This window comes from Pholcus phalangioides, unplaced genomic scaffold, assembly GCF_987345545.1.
Source record: "Pholcus phalangioides strain wild (caught in Gottingen) unplaced genomic scaffold, Ppha-v1.0 ptg000009l_1, whole genome shotgun sequence".
Taxonomy (NCBI): domain Eukaryota; kingdom Metazoa; phylum Arthropoda; class Arachnida; order Araneae; family Pholcidae; genus Pholcus; species Pholcus phalangioides.
In genome coordinates, this window is record NW_028301602.1 from 35,005,273 (window position 1) to 35,024,562 (window position 19,290).

General features: G+C 34.8%; 1 protein-coding gene across 1 annotated transcript; it reads left to right on the plus strand.

The window, feature by feature from the left end:
• Positions 1-3,703: 3,703 nt before the first annotated feature.
• On the plus strand, positions 3,704-15,489 carry LOC149082967 (uncharacterized). Its single transcript, XM_089236014.1, has 4 exons — positions 3,704-4,085; positions 6,575-6,625; positions 8,420-8,848; positions 10,747-15,489. Exons 1-4 carry the CDS (start codon positions 3,786-3,788, stop codon positions 10,786-10,788), a joined length of 822 nt encoding a protein of 273 aa, XP_089092140.1. The 5' UTR covers positions 3,704-3,785; the 3' UTR covers positions 10,789-15,489.
• The last annotated feature ends 3,801 nt before the right edge of the window (positions 15,490-19,290 follow it).

The following is a 19,290-nucleotide window of genomic DNA, read 5'->3' on the forward strand; positions in this document are numbered from 1 at the left end:
AGACGACCTGGACTTCATCTTTCAGTGATATCATCTCAATTATACAGTGTTCAACACACTTGGATTACCTGCTGTTGGAGTTCATTTCAAACATCTTTATATATATATTTTTTAAATTTCTTTCTTTTGTCCATTTTCCGATTTGAAAAATAAAATCATCCTCTGAACAAATTGCTCTCGTATGAAATGGACTGTTTTATTTTGAAAACATGTCTGTCTTCTGTTCGTACAGTAGCGTCATCTTTCGCATACATGTGTAAGTAATGATGCAAAGTTTGCATACTCTTTGGCTGACCATATTTGTTCGAGAGAAATACGGGACATTGGGATTCCAAATACGGGAAAATACGGGACATCGCCAAAAACGACGCCAAAACCAAACAAAGTTGCCAAATGTTATTGAAATTTTGAAAATCACAATGGCGGGAAATGATGCATTACTGCAAATTGCAGTGGGTTAAAAGGTATTCCGCGAAAAAAAAATGTTCACCAAGGGAAATGGGGGAGATTAATATTCTCATAATAGTTGAAATTATCATAAAATAATTTATGAGTTGAAGAATAATGTCAATCTTTGACTTCAATAAAGAATAAAAATTCAAGTAGGCTTCGTAGGAAATACGGGAAAAACCGGGACAATTTTGCCAAAAAGTCGGGACGGCCGAAAAAACAGAAAATACCGGGACTGTCCCGGGAATACGGGACGTATGGTCACCCTACATACTCATGCGTCCTCATTTCTTTGTTTCTGAATTTAAAAAGATTCAAAAATGAAAAACTGAAAGTTCAAAGGGGTTGGTGCACGCAAATTTGCCAAAAAAATACATTGATTTTCCAATTTTTAAATACTATGAAATTTTCTGCGTGTAACTGTGTCCAAGTTTTTGTGCTGCCTGTAATAAAAGTATTTTCAAAATATTTTAATATAAACTGCTGGCAGGCATTATATACGCATGCTAATTTTTTCCACTAAAATGCGTTTTTCTCGAAACTAAGTTTTTTGTTAGATAAAGAACATTTTATCGAACACCACTCATTTAAATGTCTTGCAACTTTGTGCGTCTCTCAGCACTATGATGTTACATACTTTATCACGAGAATTTTTTATTAAAATAATTTTAAAAAATTTTATGGCCAAAATATGGGTAAATTTTGATGATTTTTGAAAAAGTTGCATGTTGGAATTAAAATTCGATTAAAAAATACTAACTAACAATTAAAATCCTAAAAGCTCGGGTTAAAGTCCATAACACCGTAGTGTTTAGAGACACAGAAAGTTTCAAGACACTTGAATAAATGGTGTTCGAAAAAATGTTCCTTATCTATAACAAAAAACTTGGTTTTGAGAAACACGCCTTTTTTGAAAGCTTGGTATTGCCTGCCAGCAGTTTATTATTAAAATATTTTAAAAGTACTTTTATTACAGGTAGATCAAAAAACTTGAACATAGTTCGACGCAAAAAGTTCAATACTATTTAAAAATTTAAAAACTGGAAAATTTGCTAGCACTAACCCCCTTAAACTTTTCAGGACAAAATAAATTTGTATATAGTATGTCTATATACAATCAATGTATCAATCTCCAAACTTGTCTACACACAAGATACATGTGCAAGAAAGTGGAAGTTTTCTAGAGATGAATATACAAAAATTAATGCAATGGAATACAATGTACTTGTGAGAATATATTTTAAAAAAATAAAGTAAAAGCGTTCATAATATTATTTATATAAGAAAATTACTCTTTCGATAAAAATATATTTAAAATATTTTCCCCACACAAATGGGTGAAATTAAAAACATTTGAATATTTCGCTGTCCACTCAAAAAAGTGATTAGATACGAAAAAAAAGTCTTTTGGCAGTGCCGCAACAAGATGCCCCACTAGCACAACCACATAGTACAATATCTGTACCATATCGTTATATATCGGAATGTCAGAGGAATATCAGATGTCATAACTACGATATAGTACGATCTCGTCCTTTATTGCACAAATTATTTATGATATCAATATTGATGATGTCTTTAATTTGTCAAAAGAATATGTGTTTGATTCCATGTGAATAACCTTTGCTTTGAAGGACAAAAACTGGGAACAATAAATTATTTTAATATATTTTGAAATACATAGATCTATATCGTGAACCTAACAACGATCTATATCAGATACATGATATACACCTGATATAGGTCTTTCTTAGGAGACAGGTCTATATCCTGAACATTGATGTGTACAGGGCCGCAACTAGATGCTTGCGGTCACCCGGGGCAAGCGCGCATTTTGAACGTCCCCTTGTAATGTTGAAGGAGAGGTTTCAGAATGAAATTTGCTCCCTCTCAGATAGAGCGCCCGGGGCACGAGACCCGCCTTCTCCCTCCCCCCCTAGTTTGCGGCCCTGGATCTGTATCGTGAACCTGACAAAGATATATATCAGATATTTAGAAGACACCAACGAATAAGGCAAATACACAAAAAAATAATAAAAAAAAAAAAAAAAAAAGATGCACAATATGTTGATATATCTAAAACATTTCAACTATTATAATTGAATCATTATCGTGCATGTGTTTTATATCATGCATGTTGGTATTTTAAGCGGAGCAAGAACTTATCCATCATAGCTTTAATTACCACTTTATGATTGTACATAATTAGGGTGACCATACGTCCCGTATTTCCCGGGACAGTCCCGACTTTTTAGCAAAAGTGTCCCGGTTTTTCCCGTATTTTGCACGAAGCCTACTTGAATTTTTATTCTTTATTGAAGTCAAAGATTGAAATTATTTTCAAGTTATAAATTATATTATGATAACTACAACTATAAATGAGTATATGAATCTCCCACATTTGTCTTAATGAAATTTTTTTTTCGTGGAATTCATTTTAATCCACTGCAATTAGCAGTAATGCTGCATTTCCCGCCATTGTGATTTCTCCATTATTTCAACAATATTTGGCGACCTTGTTTGGTTTTGGCGTCATTTTTGGCGATAATTGGCGATGTCCCGTATTTTCCCGTATTTGGAATATCGTCCCGTATTTCTCTCGAAGAAATATGGTCAGCCTATACATAATTTTTAATTTAGATAAAAATGCTTTTAACTTTTTTGAACTAGCATTCTCTTAAAAGAATGCTAGTTCAAGCGGCCACAAACAATATGGAAAGGTTTTTGGTACACCTAGTAAGATATGCAATTAAGAACATATGCGTACGCAGAATTTTCTCGATTTTTCCCTTCTGAGGGGGGAAGGGGGATTTACGTGTTTTTCGTGGAAGATAACACTATAATCTTGGCTCGGGGGGGGGGGGTTGTTAGAACCCCAAACCCCAGGACCGTCATTCCAACTTTCTCCGGGGGAGGGGGGGGGCAAAGCACATGTACTCAATGTATGTATATATATACCATTTTTAGTGTATTATCAAAAGCCAGAAGGTGGCAATGCCCCCCCCCCCTTCCCAGATGACGTGTCTGTCAAACCCCCTTTGCTTACGCCAATGTTTAAGAATAACTCATATTTTTATATAGGGTGCTTGACGACGTAATTATCATTCAAACCTCCTCCCCCCCCCCATTGTCATCAAAAGTCAGCAAATCGAAACCCCCTCTATCGATGTTGACGTACTGCTTTAATGATCCCTAACAGCAAAATGCGGGTAATATAGTCATCGCATTTATGTCTCACTACCCAGTCGATCCCAGTCAAAGCCGTCACTGTTTATCACAGCAAGTGATTTTTTTTTCTGTCTTTTGTATTGGAGATCCCCGGAAAAACGCCGACGATGTCGACTGTTCGCGAAAAAGTTGAGGAATATTTTGCCTCGATCAATCCGATCGCGAAGAGGATCATGGCGGACATGTCACTGGTCAAGCAGCGGCAGTGTGGCTGGGACAGCATGAGCTCGGACGAGCAGGAGGATACAATATGGAGGGCGCTCGTACATCCCGAAGTTGAGAAGAAGTTGTTGAAGGAGGACGGCTCCAAAGACTCCGTCGATCTCGTCGAGTGCTTCCCGGCACTTCGCATGAAGACCGGGGCTCGAATTATTGTCGATGAGGAGGCTTCGGCTGGAAAACCTTTTGTAAATCGTTAATCCGTATTTAATGGCACAAGTCGTTATTTAGAAAGTTGTTGTTTTATTGGAACAGCTTTGGTATAAGGAACAGGTTGGCGATTTTCGGCGGCAAACATGTCCGACGACCCCATCAAAAGTCGCCAAGGCCGTTAGGCACACTACGGGTGCCGGAAAAAAAAATCGCCAGCATAGAAAACAATAATGAAACCGATATGAAAAATATCATGAAACACAAGAGAAATGGAAACATAAGTAAGAGCCAGATTGAGCGAGCATAAAAATGCTAAAACCAACACGCATAATTATGATAAAAATAATTATAAATTGAAACCTGGACTCTCTTTCCAGGAATCCAGGTTCTTATAAATAAACAGCGGTCCTGCATGTTGTATAAATAAATATATTCTATGTATTATAAATTAAAACCCGGACTCACTTTCCGGGAATCCAGATTCTTTTAAATAAAATAAATAAAAAGTATACGGGGCATCCTGTATGCAGAAAAGAATAAATATTGGAAAATATTAAAGGTACAACCTGAGAGATATCCAATAATTAATTAATCCGACCCACACACTCACTACATTATATATATGGAAGGAAGAGAAAATTATCCCAACGGTTTTTCAAATTCAAAACACTGCAGCTATAAGGTGACGTCATTTGGAAGAAAAAAGAAAGAATGGAAAGCGAGAAGACCCGCTAGAAAATGGCAGAAGTTTCAAAAGACGCACTAGAAACAATGGGAAAAAACCACCAGTGCCATCTCGCTGTATTTTTTTTAACAGGAAACATTCTAGGATAACGACAACGCAGACCACCACAGTGTGCCGGCGCTGGTGACTTATCGTCGTTAAAAAGTCGCCAAGTTGCCATGTCCCTTATACCAAAGCTGTTCTGTTTTATTTTGTGTTTACTTTTAATATTATTGATTTTGTACTGAAAATGAGAGAACTACAATATTTAGTAGAATGGTGGTGTAACTGCAGTGTTGGTCACTGGTTACCATAATCTTTTTACAGTCGAATCCCGTTATAATGAACTCCAAGAGACAGGAGAAATCACTTTGTTATCACGAAATTTCCTGATAAAGTTATTCCATGTTTTTGCATTATTTGAATGTGAACTGATCTGGGGATTAGAAAAGTGTTCGTTAAAACGAGATTTTTTGCTTCAATGGTATTTGTTAAAACAGGATTTTACTATATTAACATTTAAGAATTATACAGAATTAGAATATTATTTCCACAATTTTTATAGATTATTATTATTATTATTGAAAGTAAGAGCTTAACAACATTTAGATGGAATTCGTACGGAGATAATCCTTTGCAACGTGTCAGACTCTTGCGTAACAGCACTCCATACTATTTCACCAACTCTGGCCATATCGCTATATTGCAATTTACTGCCATTAATGAGATGGGTTGGAAATGAATGTGCTGTCTATCAGTGGTTGCCTCAAGTTCGTTAGGGAAAATATCTTATCTATATCCTCCCTTGGATTCAAACCCAGGACCGTCACAGCAACCTTCACAGTGGTAGACGAGCATCTTACCACTAGGCCACTCGGGCGCTACTTTTGCGTAATAGTCTCCTCCTCCTTCTTTCCTGTGGCATGTTTAATTTTTTCTATGCATCCATGCATTTTTGCAAATGGTGTGTCTTCCATCATCAATCAGTGGGCAGCCACACCCTCCAGGAAACTTTTTATTGTAGCAAAATAAAAGACGCTAGAAACTTTAGGTGGGAAAATCTATAGTGTAATGTTGTTTTTTTTGGCAATTTTTTTTTCTTTGGCAAGGAAAATTACCCGAAAGCATGATCGGAAGTCGCCAAGAGTGAAACAGAGTTATACATTCTGATAACTTCCTCGCCAAAAAAAAAATCACCAACACATTGCTAAAACAAGATAACACTATGACTATTAAAATGCACGAAAAATACTGTAAAAAAAGAACAAAACTATAACAAAACAACATTCGTCGACTAAATGAGGGATTAAGAAGATTTAATGTAAGAATATGGAGCCAGGTGACTTCACCAAACACCAACTCTGGCCATATCGTTATATTGCAATTTACTGCCATTAGTGAGATGGGTTGGAAGTGAAGGCGCTGTCTATCAGTGGTCGCCTCGAGTTCATCAGGGAAAATATCTTATCTATATCCACCCTTAGGGGAGTTGATGGCAGAAGACTTGCAGTGACATCATTCTTCAAAGCCATCTGAAAGTAATATTCTTGGAGCTTATCCAAGAAGGAAATGTTCTATCTGTTTCCATAGCTCAGACGTAGAGCACTTTTCCCGCATACGAGGGGGGGAGGGAGACCAGGGTTTAAATCCCCATGAGGACGGAGATACATTTTTCTTTCGTAAACATCAATATCTCCTTATTCAAGCCAGTTTTCTGTAAGCAGATTGAATGTGTGTTCATTTAACTATTTCTTTTTGTGTTATATACTTCATCTTAATTTCAATTTCATTCCTTTGCAGGGCATTTCATGGCGAGATGAGCATTCAGCACCTTTTAGCTGGGAAACACAGGTATAGTATGATTTCCAGTTTTACTCTGCGTGCAGGGTCTATACCCTGTTGAATAAAGTAAAACCTTGATATGATACTATGCAAATCAAGAAAAAATATGGTTGTAGAGTTACTGTTATATCAAGAGGTAGCATTATCATCAGTCTACCAAATTCAAGGTTGGCACGATATTTACCATTGTGGTTTATACTGGTATTCACAATGGTTTTTATTGTCATGGAGGGGATCCATGTTTTCTACCACTTTTAGAGAAAAAAATCACAGTTTCTGCCATTATTTAAAAAAATTTACCCTCTGATTCTTTGTTTTTTTTCTGAACAAAATGCATAGTTGTAAGCCACTACTGTGCAAACACAGAATACAAAATTATATTCTTACTAACATGCCTATTAAAGTGCCTACATATACTCATTTCATCATATGTATTATAAATTCTCTTGGCGTAAAGATTATATCGTTATCATATTGTCGCTGTTTGCGCAAAATGTCATACTGCAAAATTCTTAATTTTTTTTTAATGCCACTTGGTAGGTAAGTATCATCACATGTTTTTTTGTGTTCTGTAAAAATGTTATATTGGTCTTTGTGTTGGTTAGAAACATATGACATTTTTACAGAACACGAAAACACATGTGAAGGAGATTTTAGTGGCATTGAGACAAAATTGAGAATTTTGACAGATGCCATTTTGCACAAGCACCGACAACATGTTCATATGGATAGAAGTAAAAACAAGTAAAATTTACTATAGGCCAAGTTCTGGTCGAAATATGTTTATTCATATGTATATGTAATGTGCAATTACCTTATTGCAGGGCTTGACAAATCCCAGGCGCCAGTTTTTCATGGCGACTAAGAAATTGGTATTGGTGGCTAAAATTTTCTGTGTGATTACCAGCTCGGGTTAAAAGATTGCATTCATGGTCATTTGATCATTTTTGTCACTCCACAGTCATTGTCTGCACACAGGGGCTAACTTGACTGAGACCTACAATTTATTGCTGATTCCGAATATCAGGGTACATTTTGTACTCGGCGAGAGGTTGTTACTCTATGTCCTTGGTGTGGGACTCCCTGCTGTAGCAATCTTTTTCTATGATGCCATTTCTGTTATACCCTGCCAGGAAAGTTTCTAACAAGGACAAACCTGGTATCGAGCAGCGCCTCTAAACATTTTTTGGTGCTTTAAACTAGTATTTTATTGACCTGGGCCACCACATCCAAATTGCACCTGGCTCCTAAAATATTTGGTTGGCATGTAGAATTCAAATGCTATGTCAAGGCCTGCATTATTGATAACCAAACAGTCTGGCAGTATGTCAACCATGCTTTTTACCAGTCAAAATTTTCCTGTGAAATATATATATATATATATATATATATAATTGGGAATTATTTACATTGTCTAATTGAAAATTTTTAACTACCAATGATAATTGAAGGGGTTTTATTCATCTTTTTTCTGCTGATATTCCAAAATAGAGCAGAAATATTTGAAAAAAGTTATCAATATTACATATAATTTGCTGACTATTTATCATCTTATAAAGCCAACTATACAGATCCAACTGTATGTATATGTTATAAAATAAATAATAATAATTGTATATATTAATTACTGACTATATAAATATTAATCTTTATTTGTAAATTAAAAACAGTTACTCTTAGTATTAACTGTCATCAGTACATAAAGGCTAATCCTATATGCTAGGTTTTTACCATTTTTAACGGGGTATTATCTCTTATCGTGGTTTACACATCTCTTATGGCATTCTTGTATATTTGTAACAGAGTCAAATGGATTTAACTATATTTGGAACTGAAAAAAGATTCATAGAGACACCTAGAGCAGCCATCTCAGCTTCAAGCCTTAGTACTGCTGCTGGCACACCAAGAGATGAGCGCAGGGATGATGTGAAGAGATCTCAAACCATAAAGCGTCCTAGTGTACCTCCTCCTCCTGTACCACCACATGCTAGTCCACCAGTACCTCCTCATGCTGAGAGCTCTCCTCCTGTTCCACCTCATGCGGAAAAGACTGATGCTCCTATATATGCTAAGGTTGTGAAACGCAAAGTCAATTCGAAAACTCTCAACCTCAGTGAAATCAAAGCTCACAGGAAAGCTCTGGAGGAAATGAAACCTGTGGTACCACCGAGGATGTCGTTGGAGTTACTGATTGACATCAATCCTACAACTGATGTTGTAGACAGTATTGAGGTGATTATTATTTTTTTTCTGAATAATCATGCATTCATTTTCTGCAATTTTTTTTTTTGTTTCACCGAATGCCCAGGAAATGCAATTGCAAATATGAGTATAAATAAAAAAGCGTTATCTTTATACAGTAAATTTGTGGGAAATTTTAATTTTATATATAGTGGAACTTCAATTCATGAGTGATTTGGTTAATGAACAGTTTGTGTAACGAGCAAAAATTTTGAACAAATTTTGACTTGGTTAAAGAGCAATGATTTGTATTGAAAGCAAAAATTTTGTGCTTTGTTTATTTACTGTATTTTCACATTACTACACACCTGAGCTGATGGTTTTTTGCTTTCGCCCATACATGTGTTATTGAATTGTGGGTAAAATATTCTCCCCTACACTTTCCAGTAAGCACGCCTCACTAGAAAGATGAACACATGTGCAAGTGTGAATGTTTACGATATGAAACTAGATGTAGCATTGTAACCATGCATATGTGCGATTGAAGTTTTTTTTATATTCTGCATGGAGAAAACTGTGGACTGATTTCATTATTGAACGTGACTTTGGGGGGGGGGGTAGCTCATAAGCAGGAGCCACCAGTTGTCAAAGAGATTGTATGCTTTAGGAAGACCATGGACTGGAGGTGCATAAGGATGGCACATAGGTGGAGATAGACGTGGAAGTCTGGGGGGGGGGCATGGTCATTATTGCTCGGGGGCAAGATGATGATGATGTTAATTCATATATACACATATACATTAGAGTAATAGACTCCACCTTTGACGCTGGGGCACTCCAGATATCTTTGCCCATTATAGCATTCAAAAAGTAGACGTGGAACATGTCTAGGAGTTGACTGTTCCTCAGAGGAATATTCACTAGGTACATGTGTGGTTTAGTGGTAGTAGTTCTTTCAACAAGAAACCACACATAGCTCTGAAATCAATATTTACATTAGGGATATGCATGTGCACACATTTTCCGATGATGTAATGAAGTAATTTGTTAGAAATTCCTCAGAGGAATATTTATGAGCTGCAATGTAGTATTATCTGGGAGATTAAACCTTCCCAAGTTTCTCTCAAAATATCAGTTAAAAGCAAATTAAAACAAAACAAAACAGTTGCTCTTGCAGTTAGGGAATAAAATTTAATTTCACGATAATCTAGGTCAATAAATACTTACTTAATATAGTAAAAGATGTTTAGAGATGTCATGTGTTTGGTACCAGATTTGTCCTCTTCAGAATCTTTACTGATTTGAGGGTAGAACAGAAATGGTGACAACATAACCATAGATAAAGAGTGCTCTGTAGGACGTTCCCAAGGATATTGCACTAACTTCTCAGCATCTTCAACACATTAAAGAAGGAAAAAAAACTGCCATTCAGAGAATTGGCAATAAACTGTAGGTCCTGGTCTATTTTGCCTGCATGTGCAGAAAGTGACCATTTTGTGACAAAAAATGATCAAATTTATTAGTCTTTTGAATGTTTCAAGACAATTTAGTAGCTTCAGCCAATTCAAGACTTGGCAGAACCCAGTTGCCAGGTCACTATGGCAACTATAAAATCAGTGTTAGCTCCTGAAATTCTCTGTGTGTGATTGCTAAATTGAAGTCTATGAATAACACAAAATACAGTGTCTTTTTAACATGAAAAAATGATATAATGACCTGGGTAAGTAGAAAAAATGATTATTAATGACTGTTTTTCTTAAGATTAAAATCATTCTTGGGGGCTCCTAAGAAATTTGGCTGGCATCTAAAATATTTTTCTGATTCATCATGCCTTGATGTAATTGTATGGATTGCATCTGAAATACATTTTAATTGAGTGAACTAAAAGTGGTTCTTTTTACTAAGGTGTTTTTCTACCAAGTGAATCTTTTTGTTTTTCTTTCTTGCAGAATATTCCCAAAACTGGATTTGATTTTCTGGATAATTGGTAGAACCATAATTAGATTGCTAATTTTTTTTTTTTTGTGTCATCTGCCTTTATTTTTTTTCTCCCTTTGTGAAAGTTTATTTGCTTTTGTGTTTTCATGCAAGTACATTTTTGTGTTTCAATTGCCAATCTCTGAATTGTCTTGTCGTCTTATACCAGATCAAGGTTTCTACTTGTTTGATGCTGCTCAAGTCACTAAATGATGAATACTGCATTGGCTTATTTAAAGCTATTTTGATGTATTTTACAGTCCCGTTAATAAAAATACTTTTTTGAAAAATTTACAGATAAAAAAATTCGAACATCTTGCACACCCCTAATTAATACATTTTTTTAAAATTTTGTGCTCATGAGGTTGTAGTTTCTTGTCCTTTCCAGCCTTTTTTTGCTTATGAATAAAATATCCAGACTTCTAATTTCATCATGTAGACACAATATCATCAAAGTTTGTTTGTGTTCAAATGTTTGATCAAACTTTTTAGACAGTCATTTTCAAATTTTTCTATCAGGAAACCTTTATGCTTTTTTTTCCTTTTTTTTTCTCTCTTTCTTTTGGTTCAAAATAAATTTTGAAATTCTTTTGGCAAATAATTTTATAAAAATTCAAATTCACAAATCTGTAAGGCAAGTGAAAATCTTGTTTCAAAGTTCAAACCTGTATCCGAACATTTGGGATGGATTGCTAATACAGTGAAAATTCAATATAACAATGCTATCTATAATGATGGTCGCCTATATAACAATATTGCTGTCCTCTCTAGTCAAAATGCACTTTTCATAGTGTTAATATATTCCATCTATAATGATAACTCCTTTATAATGATACATTTCTCAGGTCCCTTGAGTATGGTTATATAAGCATTTCACTGAAAATCAAACAGTGTGAAATAGTACAGGCTGTCTATAATTGAGGATGTTAAAGTGAGAGGGGTGTAAGTCTATTAATCCTCATTTTGAGAAAAGGAGGTTTTACTGGAATTGTTGTCTTAAGTTCCCATGTTAAAAATTTTGTGATTTCACAATCTAGTGGTGAACTATTGAAGCTGGGACTTTATTCATTTTTCTTTTAGCAGTTTAGCGCTCTTTGATTGCATTGCTGGACTAGAGTCAGAATTGTTGAAAATGTGTCTTATACCACTCTGATTTTAACCCCCCTTTAATTAAAGTTCCTTTGTTCTGAGCTGTCTATAGCCATAACTATTTACCAAAACACAATGAAACTTTGGGAACATCCTAATGAAGGGATGGGGTAAATTTTCAAAGGCAGAAATTCTCTACGAAGCTTTTGAGATGCGGAATCCGTTTTCATATAAGCACTTCAGCATTTAATCCTGTTTTTGTAAACTCAATTTCATATTCATTAATAAGAAAATTGGAATATATATAGTTCTGCTAAAGATGTTTAGATGCCTGCCATGAAGAAATTGGTGGACAGGTCACAAGATTGTGAAAATCACAGTAAGACCTTGGTATAACATTGCTATCCAGCCTAGAGTATCATTTTTATAGGTCCCTGCCAGCATAATTATGATTACTCATTAAGTCATCCCACTTATGAAGTCATTTTTCATTCATTCCCAGGGGTAACGTAATACTGAGATCTGACTGTAGCATTCATGCTACCATTTGTTTAAGGTGAAGCCCCCTCTGGTGGTGATATACATCGGTGCTTATTTTCTTTTCTTTCTATTTCTTCTCCATCAAGCCCTTTTCAAAGTTCCATTGCCCTTTCCAATGAATAGTTATATTTATATACATGTCAAACAAGCATACTTGGGTTATTCATCTTACCTAGAATGTTTCTTTCAAATGTTTTGTAGTCTATTGAAGGAAAATTATTGAATTTTTTCTGCATTTTTTTGCGAAATTTCTTCTCAATGTATGTTCAGTTCTTCTCAATGCATAATTACTGTCAAACCCTGTTAGAGATCCCTCCATTGTAGCACTAATCCCGTTCAGTGCCACAAATTTCCAGAGAACAAATCTTCTATATAGGAATTATAATATAAATAACCCATTTTAGCACCAACTCATTGTAATGGCAATTATTGTTTGGGTGTATACAAAGTCAGTGTGTCATATTCCAAGAACATTTTTGCATTTCTTTTCCCATTATTTTGTTTTTGCTTCTTTTTTTTTCGAAAGGTGTTGCAGATGTATTCCTTTTTTTCACTCCGCTGTTATTATCAGTCAACATGACAACAGTTTAGAGCAAATGGCTTATGAAGAATGGTGTAGTCTTAGAAAGCATATTTCTCATGAATATCTGAACGTGTATAGGGACCTTAAAGCTAAACAACCAACCTATTCAAAGAAACTGATTTATTGATAAGGGAAAATATACAATGAGCTTACAGTAGTTTGTTCAACATTTCCAAGATAGGTTTTTCAACACTGTGAATGCTTTTTACTGTCTGGTCATTACATTTCGAATGGTAAGATAATCATTAAGAAATCACCTCTCTTAATTCATGTCGAAAGGAGTTGTTCTTTCAATATCTGAAAAATGGTAAACTTGTGATTATCAAACCCATGCACAGAGTGGTGACCATGACAAAGCTTTTTCAAAAATATTCCTTGTTAAACAGCTCTGGGGAGCCGGTGGAGCTCGCGGATAAGCATTGAACAGGGTAAAGGATGCCACAGGTGGAAAAAGTTTGAGAACCCGTGGCATATATGTTGAAAAATGATTTGATGAAATTTAAGATGTGCATATTTTTGATCATTAATTGATTGAGATATTACTCGCTCAAATAATATGTTATGCAAAAAGAAAGTTTATTTTAAACCAGAATATAAAAATTTTATTTATAATTCAATGAAGTCTGGATTTTCTATGTTCATGAGTAGTTTTCTTTCTTTTTTTCTTCTTTTTTTGTAATAATGAGGACAGAGTGAATGTAAAAATTATTGGACATCCACTATATTAGGTTTCATGTTTTTCATCTTAGAATAAAAATTAATAATCTGCTGCACTCTGCATGAAGGTTGTGCATTTAATATATCAAAATCATATAGATGCAGTTGAACCCAGATTTAACGGAAGCAGATTTATGGTTTTTCTTGTCCCTCCCATTCTACCAGTACACCAAAGAGACATAATTCCTCCCATTCTAGGCTAACTTTCTCGCCATTCCCTGGATCAGTCGCCCTGTGCTATAGCTTGCCTGACCCCCTCCTCTACTGTTGTTGATACGCCTCTCGGCTGACTTTTCATTTATTAATTCGATGAAGTTCTTTAGTCATGGCCAAAATGAATGCAAATATACAGATTTGGAGCAAATTTGTTAAATTACAACTCTATTGTATAACATCTGAGAAAATATATTCACACATTATTGTACTAAAAAGACTCAATATACAAGGTGTCCCAGAACTATGGCACAAATTCTAAACGTAGTCATCTTATATCACTCATCACAATTTCTGTGAAAAATGTAATTATGGCATAAAGGTCTGTCCGTTGCATAGTTTTCAAAAATCACATCTCTGATATCAAAATCTTTTCAAACTTATTATCATACCATCCCCTTTGTCAGGGGGGGAAATGGGCCGTTGGATATCATTTAATCACAAAATTAATATGTGATGTTCAAACATTAGCTGTTGTGATAAAATTTTATACCTTACTCATGTTACAATATGTGATAAGTGTGATTAATACAGAAGATAATACATTACTTGAGTTTAAAATATTTTCCATCAGTTTGGGACATCTTGTAGGATTTTTTTTCCATTCAAAATTGATGTTGCTAATTTAGTAACAGATAATGATTCTTGATAAACCGTTGCATGTATTAAAAATCACATTTCAATTGGGTTCTAGTATGTATTGAAAGATTTTAATGTAAATTGTTTTGTTTTTTTTTAAATTTTGAATGTAAATGTTTTTATTTAAATGTCATATATTTTTTTAAGAATTTTATTTATTTTACAAAAAAAAATTGTGATTTTTTTAACGAATTTTAATACCTATATTTTTGTACAACTGTAAATCTCTTTTACATTTGCTAGTCACTTTAAGTATCTATACATTGATTGTGATATGTTTTGTTTTTGTTTGCAACTCATATATGTGTCAATTTGTATACAGTCAAATCCCATTTTAAAGAATACCGATGTAGGGGGGAAATCTTGTTATAATGAACATTTTTCTAATCCCCTAGAAAAGTGTTCCCCTCCTTATCAGGAGATAAGTTTACAGAGGAACAATGCAGAAACCTGGAATTCCTTTAACAAAATTTTGTTATAACAAAGGGATTTCTTCAGTCTCTTGGAGTTCCTTATAATGGGATCCGACTGTATATGTTCTCAGAATTCATTCTCAAGTGCATTAACAATTGATATTTTTCTTCCGTATCACATTTGAATTTCTTTTTTTTCTTTTGTCATTTATAAATAATTCCATATTGTTTGACGATACCACGAGGTTTTTCTGGGTGAAAAGAATCTCAAGCAATTTGTTTAAGTCGCTAACATAAATGAAAAGAATCTCAGTCTCATCCACACCTGTCATAAATATCTTTCCTGTATTTTTCAATATGATGTTTCTTCTGGATTATTTATAGCCTGTCCCAATTCATTAATGTCATTACCATAATAGTCTTTGAAACCCCTTATTACATATTAATTATTGTTTTTTAAAATTTTTTAAAATTTTATTTTTTAAGTTTCATTTGATTTATAATAAATAGTTTCAAGAAGTACATTCTTAACTCTGTTTCATTATTATGATCTGTGTTTTATCAAGACCCCAAATAAGTGTGCAAAGGCATGGATCCCCAGTGTCAGGGTGTCAGTTTCTTAAGGGTAGCTGTTTACAAGACCTAGATTGCCAATGTTAGATTTATTCAATAGATCTAGATCTTAGAAGCTGGGAGTTCTGTGAGGCTGTATTCTCATGCTATGGGTAGAAGCATCTGTGAAAAGCCCTTCTGATATAGTCCTACAAATTTGGAGAAATAGAGATGCAGAAGCTTTTTTCTTGCTATAGTGATCATTTGTTGAGAAACCTTGATTTATTTTCCTCCACTTTTAAGATTATGTAATTAACATATTAAGAGAGTTAAGGTAATATCCCTGATGGCACCGGGGAGTGAATTCAAGTTACATTTTTTGTGGGTTTGTTACAGCCGTTGCTCTGTTTTAAGAACCTCCGATTTACAAACTGCACGTTTTATGAGCTAACTTTCTGGTTCGAAACAATATACACGTCCTTTGAACGCCTTTCCCATTTACTAATATTCGATTTTACGAACTATTTTTCACGTTCGTACGGGTTCGTAAAAACATGCGTCGACTGTAGTAGAGCCGCGATTCGCGAAATGACGCCCGTTAAAGTGCATAATCGTCGTAAAATCTAATCAATTTAACTCAATCCTTTAAAGTACTTATATCCCCCATGGGACAGAGCCTGGGCCATGTCTGGTCTTACAGTCAATTTAACTGTATCAATTTTTACGATGTCATCGATTTTCAGTGTAAAATAGATCGGTGGTTTTTAACCCATTGTCCATCCTGCACTCTCAGCGCAATACGTTCTCTCGCACTCCCTTGGACAATAAGTTTTCTCTCTGTTGGAAAATTCAGTTTTTCCTTTAATAAATTACGTTAACTATCCATTAATTAATCTTTATAAACTGTTTTACTTATTTTATTTAATTCCCGTTTTAACTGGGTTGTTTAATTTTTTTTTGAAAATTAGTTCAAAACTTAAAAAAAAAGTTACTAATTGCTTTTTTAAATTTTTCGAAATTTGGGAAAAAGATTCAATGATTCAAAAATATTTCAGCTGGAACAATAATGTATAAATGTTTGTTTGGCACTTGATTAAATTTTTTTGACGTTTTTCCTTACTCATGACAGTATCAAATCTTAAGAGCTAAAAGAAATTTCTGCAACGCAAATTTCACGTGATGCATTTTTGCAATTGAAAACCTAAAGATGAGGTGGCAAAATGTCGATATAAAAATATTTTTTTTAGAATTGGAAAAAATTAAATTTTTATCAGCATTTAAATTTTCCTGAATAATCAGTCAACATGTTGCAATTTTTTTTTTTACATCTCATCCCCATAAATGCTCTCCCGCATCCTTGGTTGAGAACCATTGAATTAGATTGTGTGCCAGTTAAAAGTATAAAATGGGACGAATTTGCTGAAGTGGTCGGCCACTTTCGCGAATTCAGACAGTAAACACTTCGTGAAGACGCTAGACTTTGGACATGACTGTACTCAGCAGATTAGGTCACAAAAACTGTTCTTTACTATCCACGGTTTCAGGTAACCACGGATGAACCCGAAACCATCTGCCCAACAAATACTACCGGTCTACGATAGCAGAATCTCTTAATCTCTTCTCTATCCCGCACCCCACAATGCAATGCGACTTACCTTCTCGCATCCCCCTGGGATAACGCTTTTTCTATCTGTTAGGAAATTTTGTTTTTCCCCTTGTAAATACGGTCGATTCCCGTTTTAACGAATACCGTTATAGCAAAAATCTCGTTCTAACAAAAACTTTTCTAATATCCCAGATAAGTTTACAGAAGAACAATATAAAAATCTGAGCTCCATTTATAAAGAAATTTCGTTATTACGAAGTTATTTCTCCGGTCTCTTGGAGTTCGTTATAACGGGATTCAACTGTAATTAAGTTGATTATCCGTAACTAATTTCTACGAACTCTTTCACTTTGATTCACATTTAATTCACTTTTTGGCTATGGTTAATATTTGATTTTGGCTTTTTTTTGGAAATTTCAAGAACTAAACCGAAAAAAAGTACTATTTTTACCATTTTTCGAAATCTGGAAAAAGATGCAATGAATAGAACTTCACTCACTGATTCCAGCCTGAACAACAATATATAAATGTTTGTTTGGCACTCGATAATTTTTTACGTTTTTTTTTAGTCATGCGCACGCCAGATTGAATCTTAGTCGCAACGTGCTAATAACACGAAGAACAAATGTAAACAAACAGAGCAAATATTTTTACGTTTAGTGATATAGTTATTAATGGTATTTTGTTCGCAATCAAAAAGGGAAATAAATACGATCGCTAATCAAAAAAGAAACTTTTGCAACGCAAATTCCGTAGGCCACATTTTTGCAAGTGAAAATTAAAAGATGAGGTAATCATATTGTAATTTTTTTTCCCCATCACGTACTCCTGAAAATGCTCTCCCACACCCCTGGGAGTTCAGGCACCCTTGTTAAGAACCACGACTGTGTGTACTAAACATCCTCAGCAAGAAAAAAGCAATTTATAATTGCTTTGGCCGCACAAAATCACTTGTGCACCGTGAAAAAATTAAATTTGTGATCATTATTTGAACTATCGGATTCCAACAGCAGATTTCTTCGGTGTATAAGCCGCTCCATTATTAATTGAATTAATTAGTTAGTTATTAAATTAATTTCGTCACTAGAAATAAGTTCGTAAGCAGTTTGTTAATCAAGTTGCCCCACTGATGCTGCCCCCGACGCTATAGCTGACCCGCGAACAGAAAGAAGTTGGCCACCCCCTGCCTTAGATTCTAAAATTGTTTAACCGTAACCATGAACAGTTATGTAGAGCACCAGACCCAATTTAATATTAATTTTAGGGCCTACATTTCCTTCATCATGGGGATCACTAATGGCATGATCGCTTATTACTAATTTATGAAAGTATTCACCCTTCCAATTTTTTTAATTTTCAATTACTGCAAGTTGGCAGAATTCCCCAGGACAAACATGATTAAACAAAGTGTTCAAGAATGTCTGGAATTTTTGGTACCCGGGTAACAAACCACTGAAATCATGTACGCATTCGGAACGAGTGTGATAGGCTGACTAGTCCCCAGAATGTTAATAACAGCTATCGGACCTAAAGATTAGAAAATTGAGGTCGAATGATGTTATATCTATTCAACACGTAGATGAGTATGTATTCGCTTATAAAAATGCATTTATTTCGCCCATCTCTCTATTTTTTTTTCAAATCTCTATCGTTCCCTCGTGGCCAAATTTTAGAGACAGCAAGTCTGTTCTCAAGTTATTCTCCCATACATCTTATGCCTGGGAGAATTCGAAGCACGTGTTGGAAAAAAAAAAAAATGACTGAAAGGAACCAATTTCGAGATACACAATCAAGGCTGCGACCTCGAGTAGTCCATTTCGCTTGACTATGGTATAAGGATTAGTTTTCTACACACAACGTCCTGAAATAATGTTATTTCGACCGACAAGAAATGGAAAAAAAATCAAGTGAGAAAAATTGTCACATTTGGGGGAATAGTATATATAGAGAGAGGTCTGTGAACCCTGTAGTAATTATGACCCGCGACGTGCGTATCATCCGGTATTTTCCATCAGCAAATCGTCGCCGCCGTTGGTTTTTCTAATACGTCGTTGGTAAAAGCAATGGCACGGATGGCTATACGGTAGTATTCTCGGCTTTATAAGAGGAAGCCCCAGGCCCTCCTCTAAAAGAAGGGCCTTCTTCCTTTTAGCCGTCTATTTAT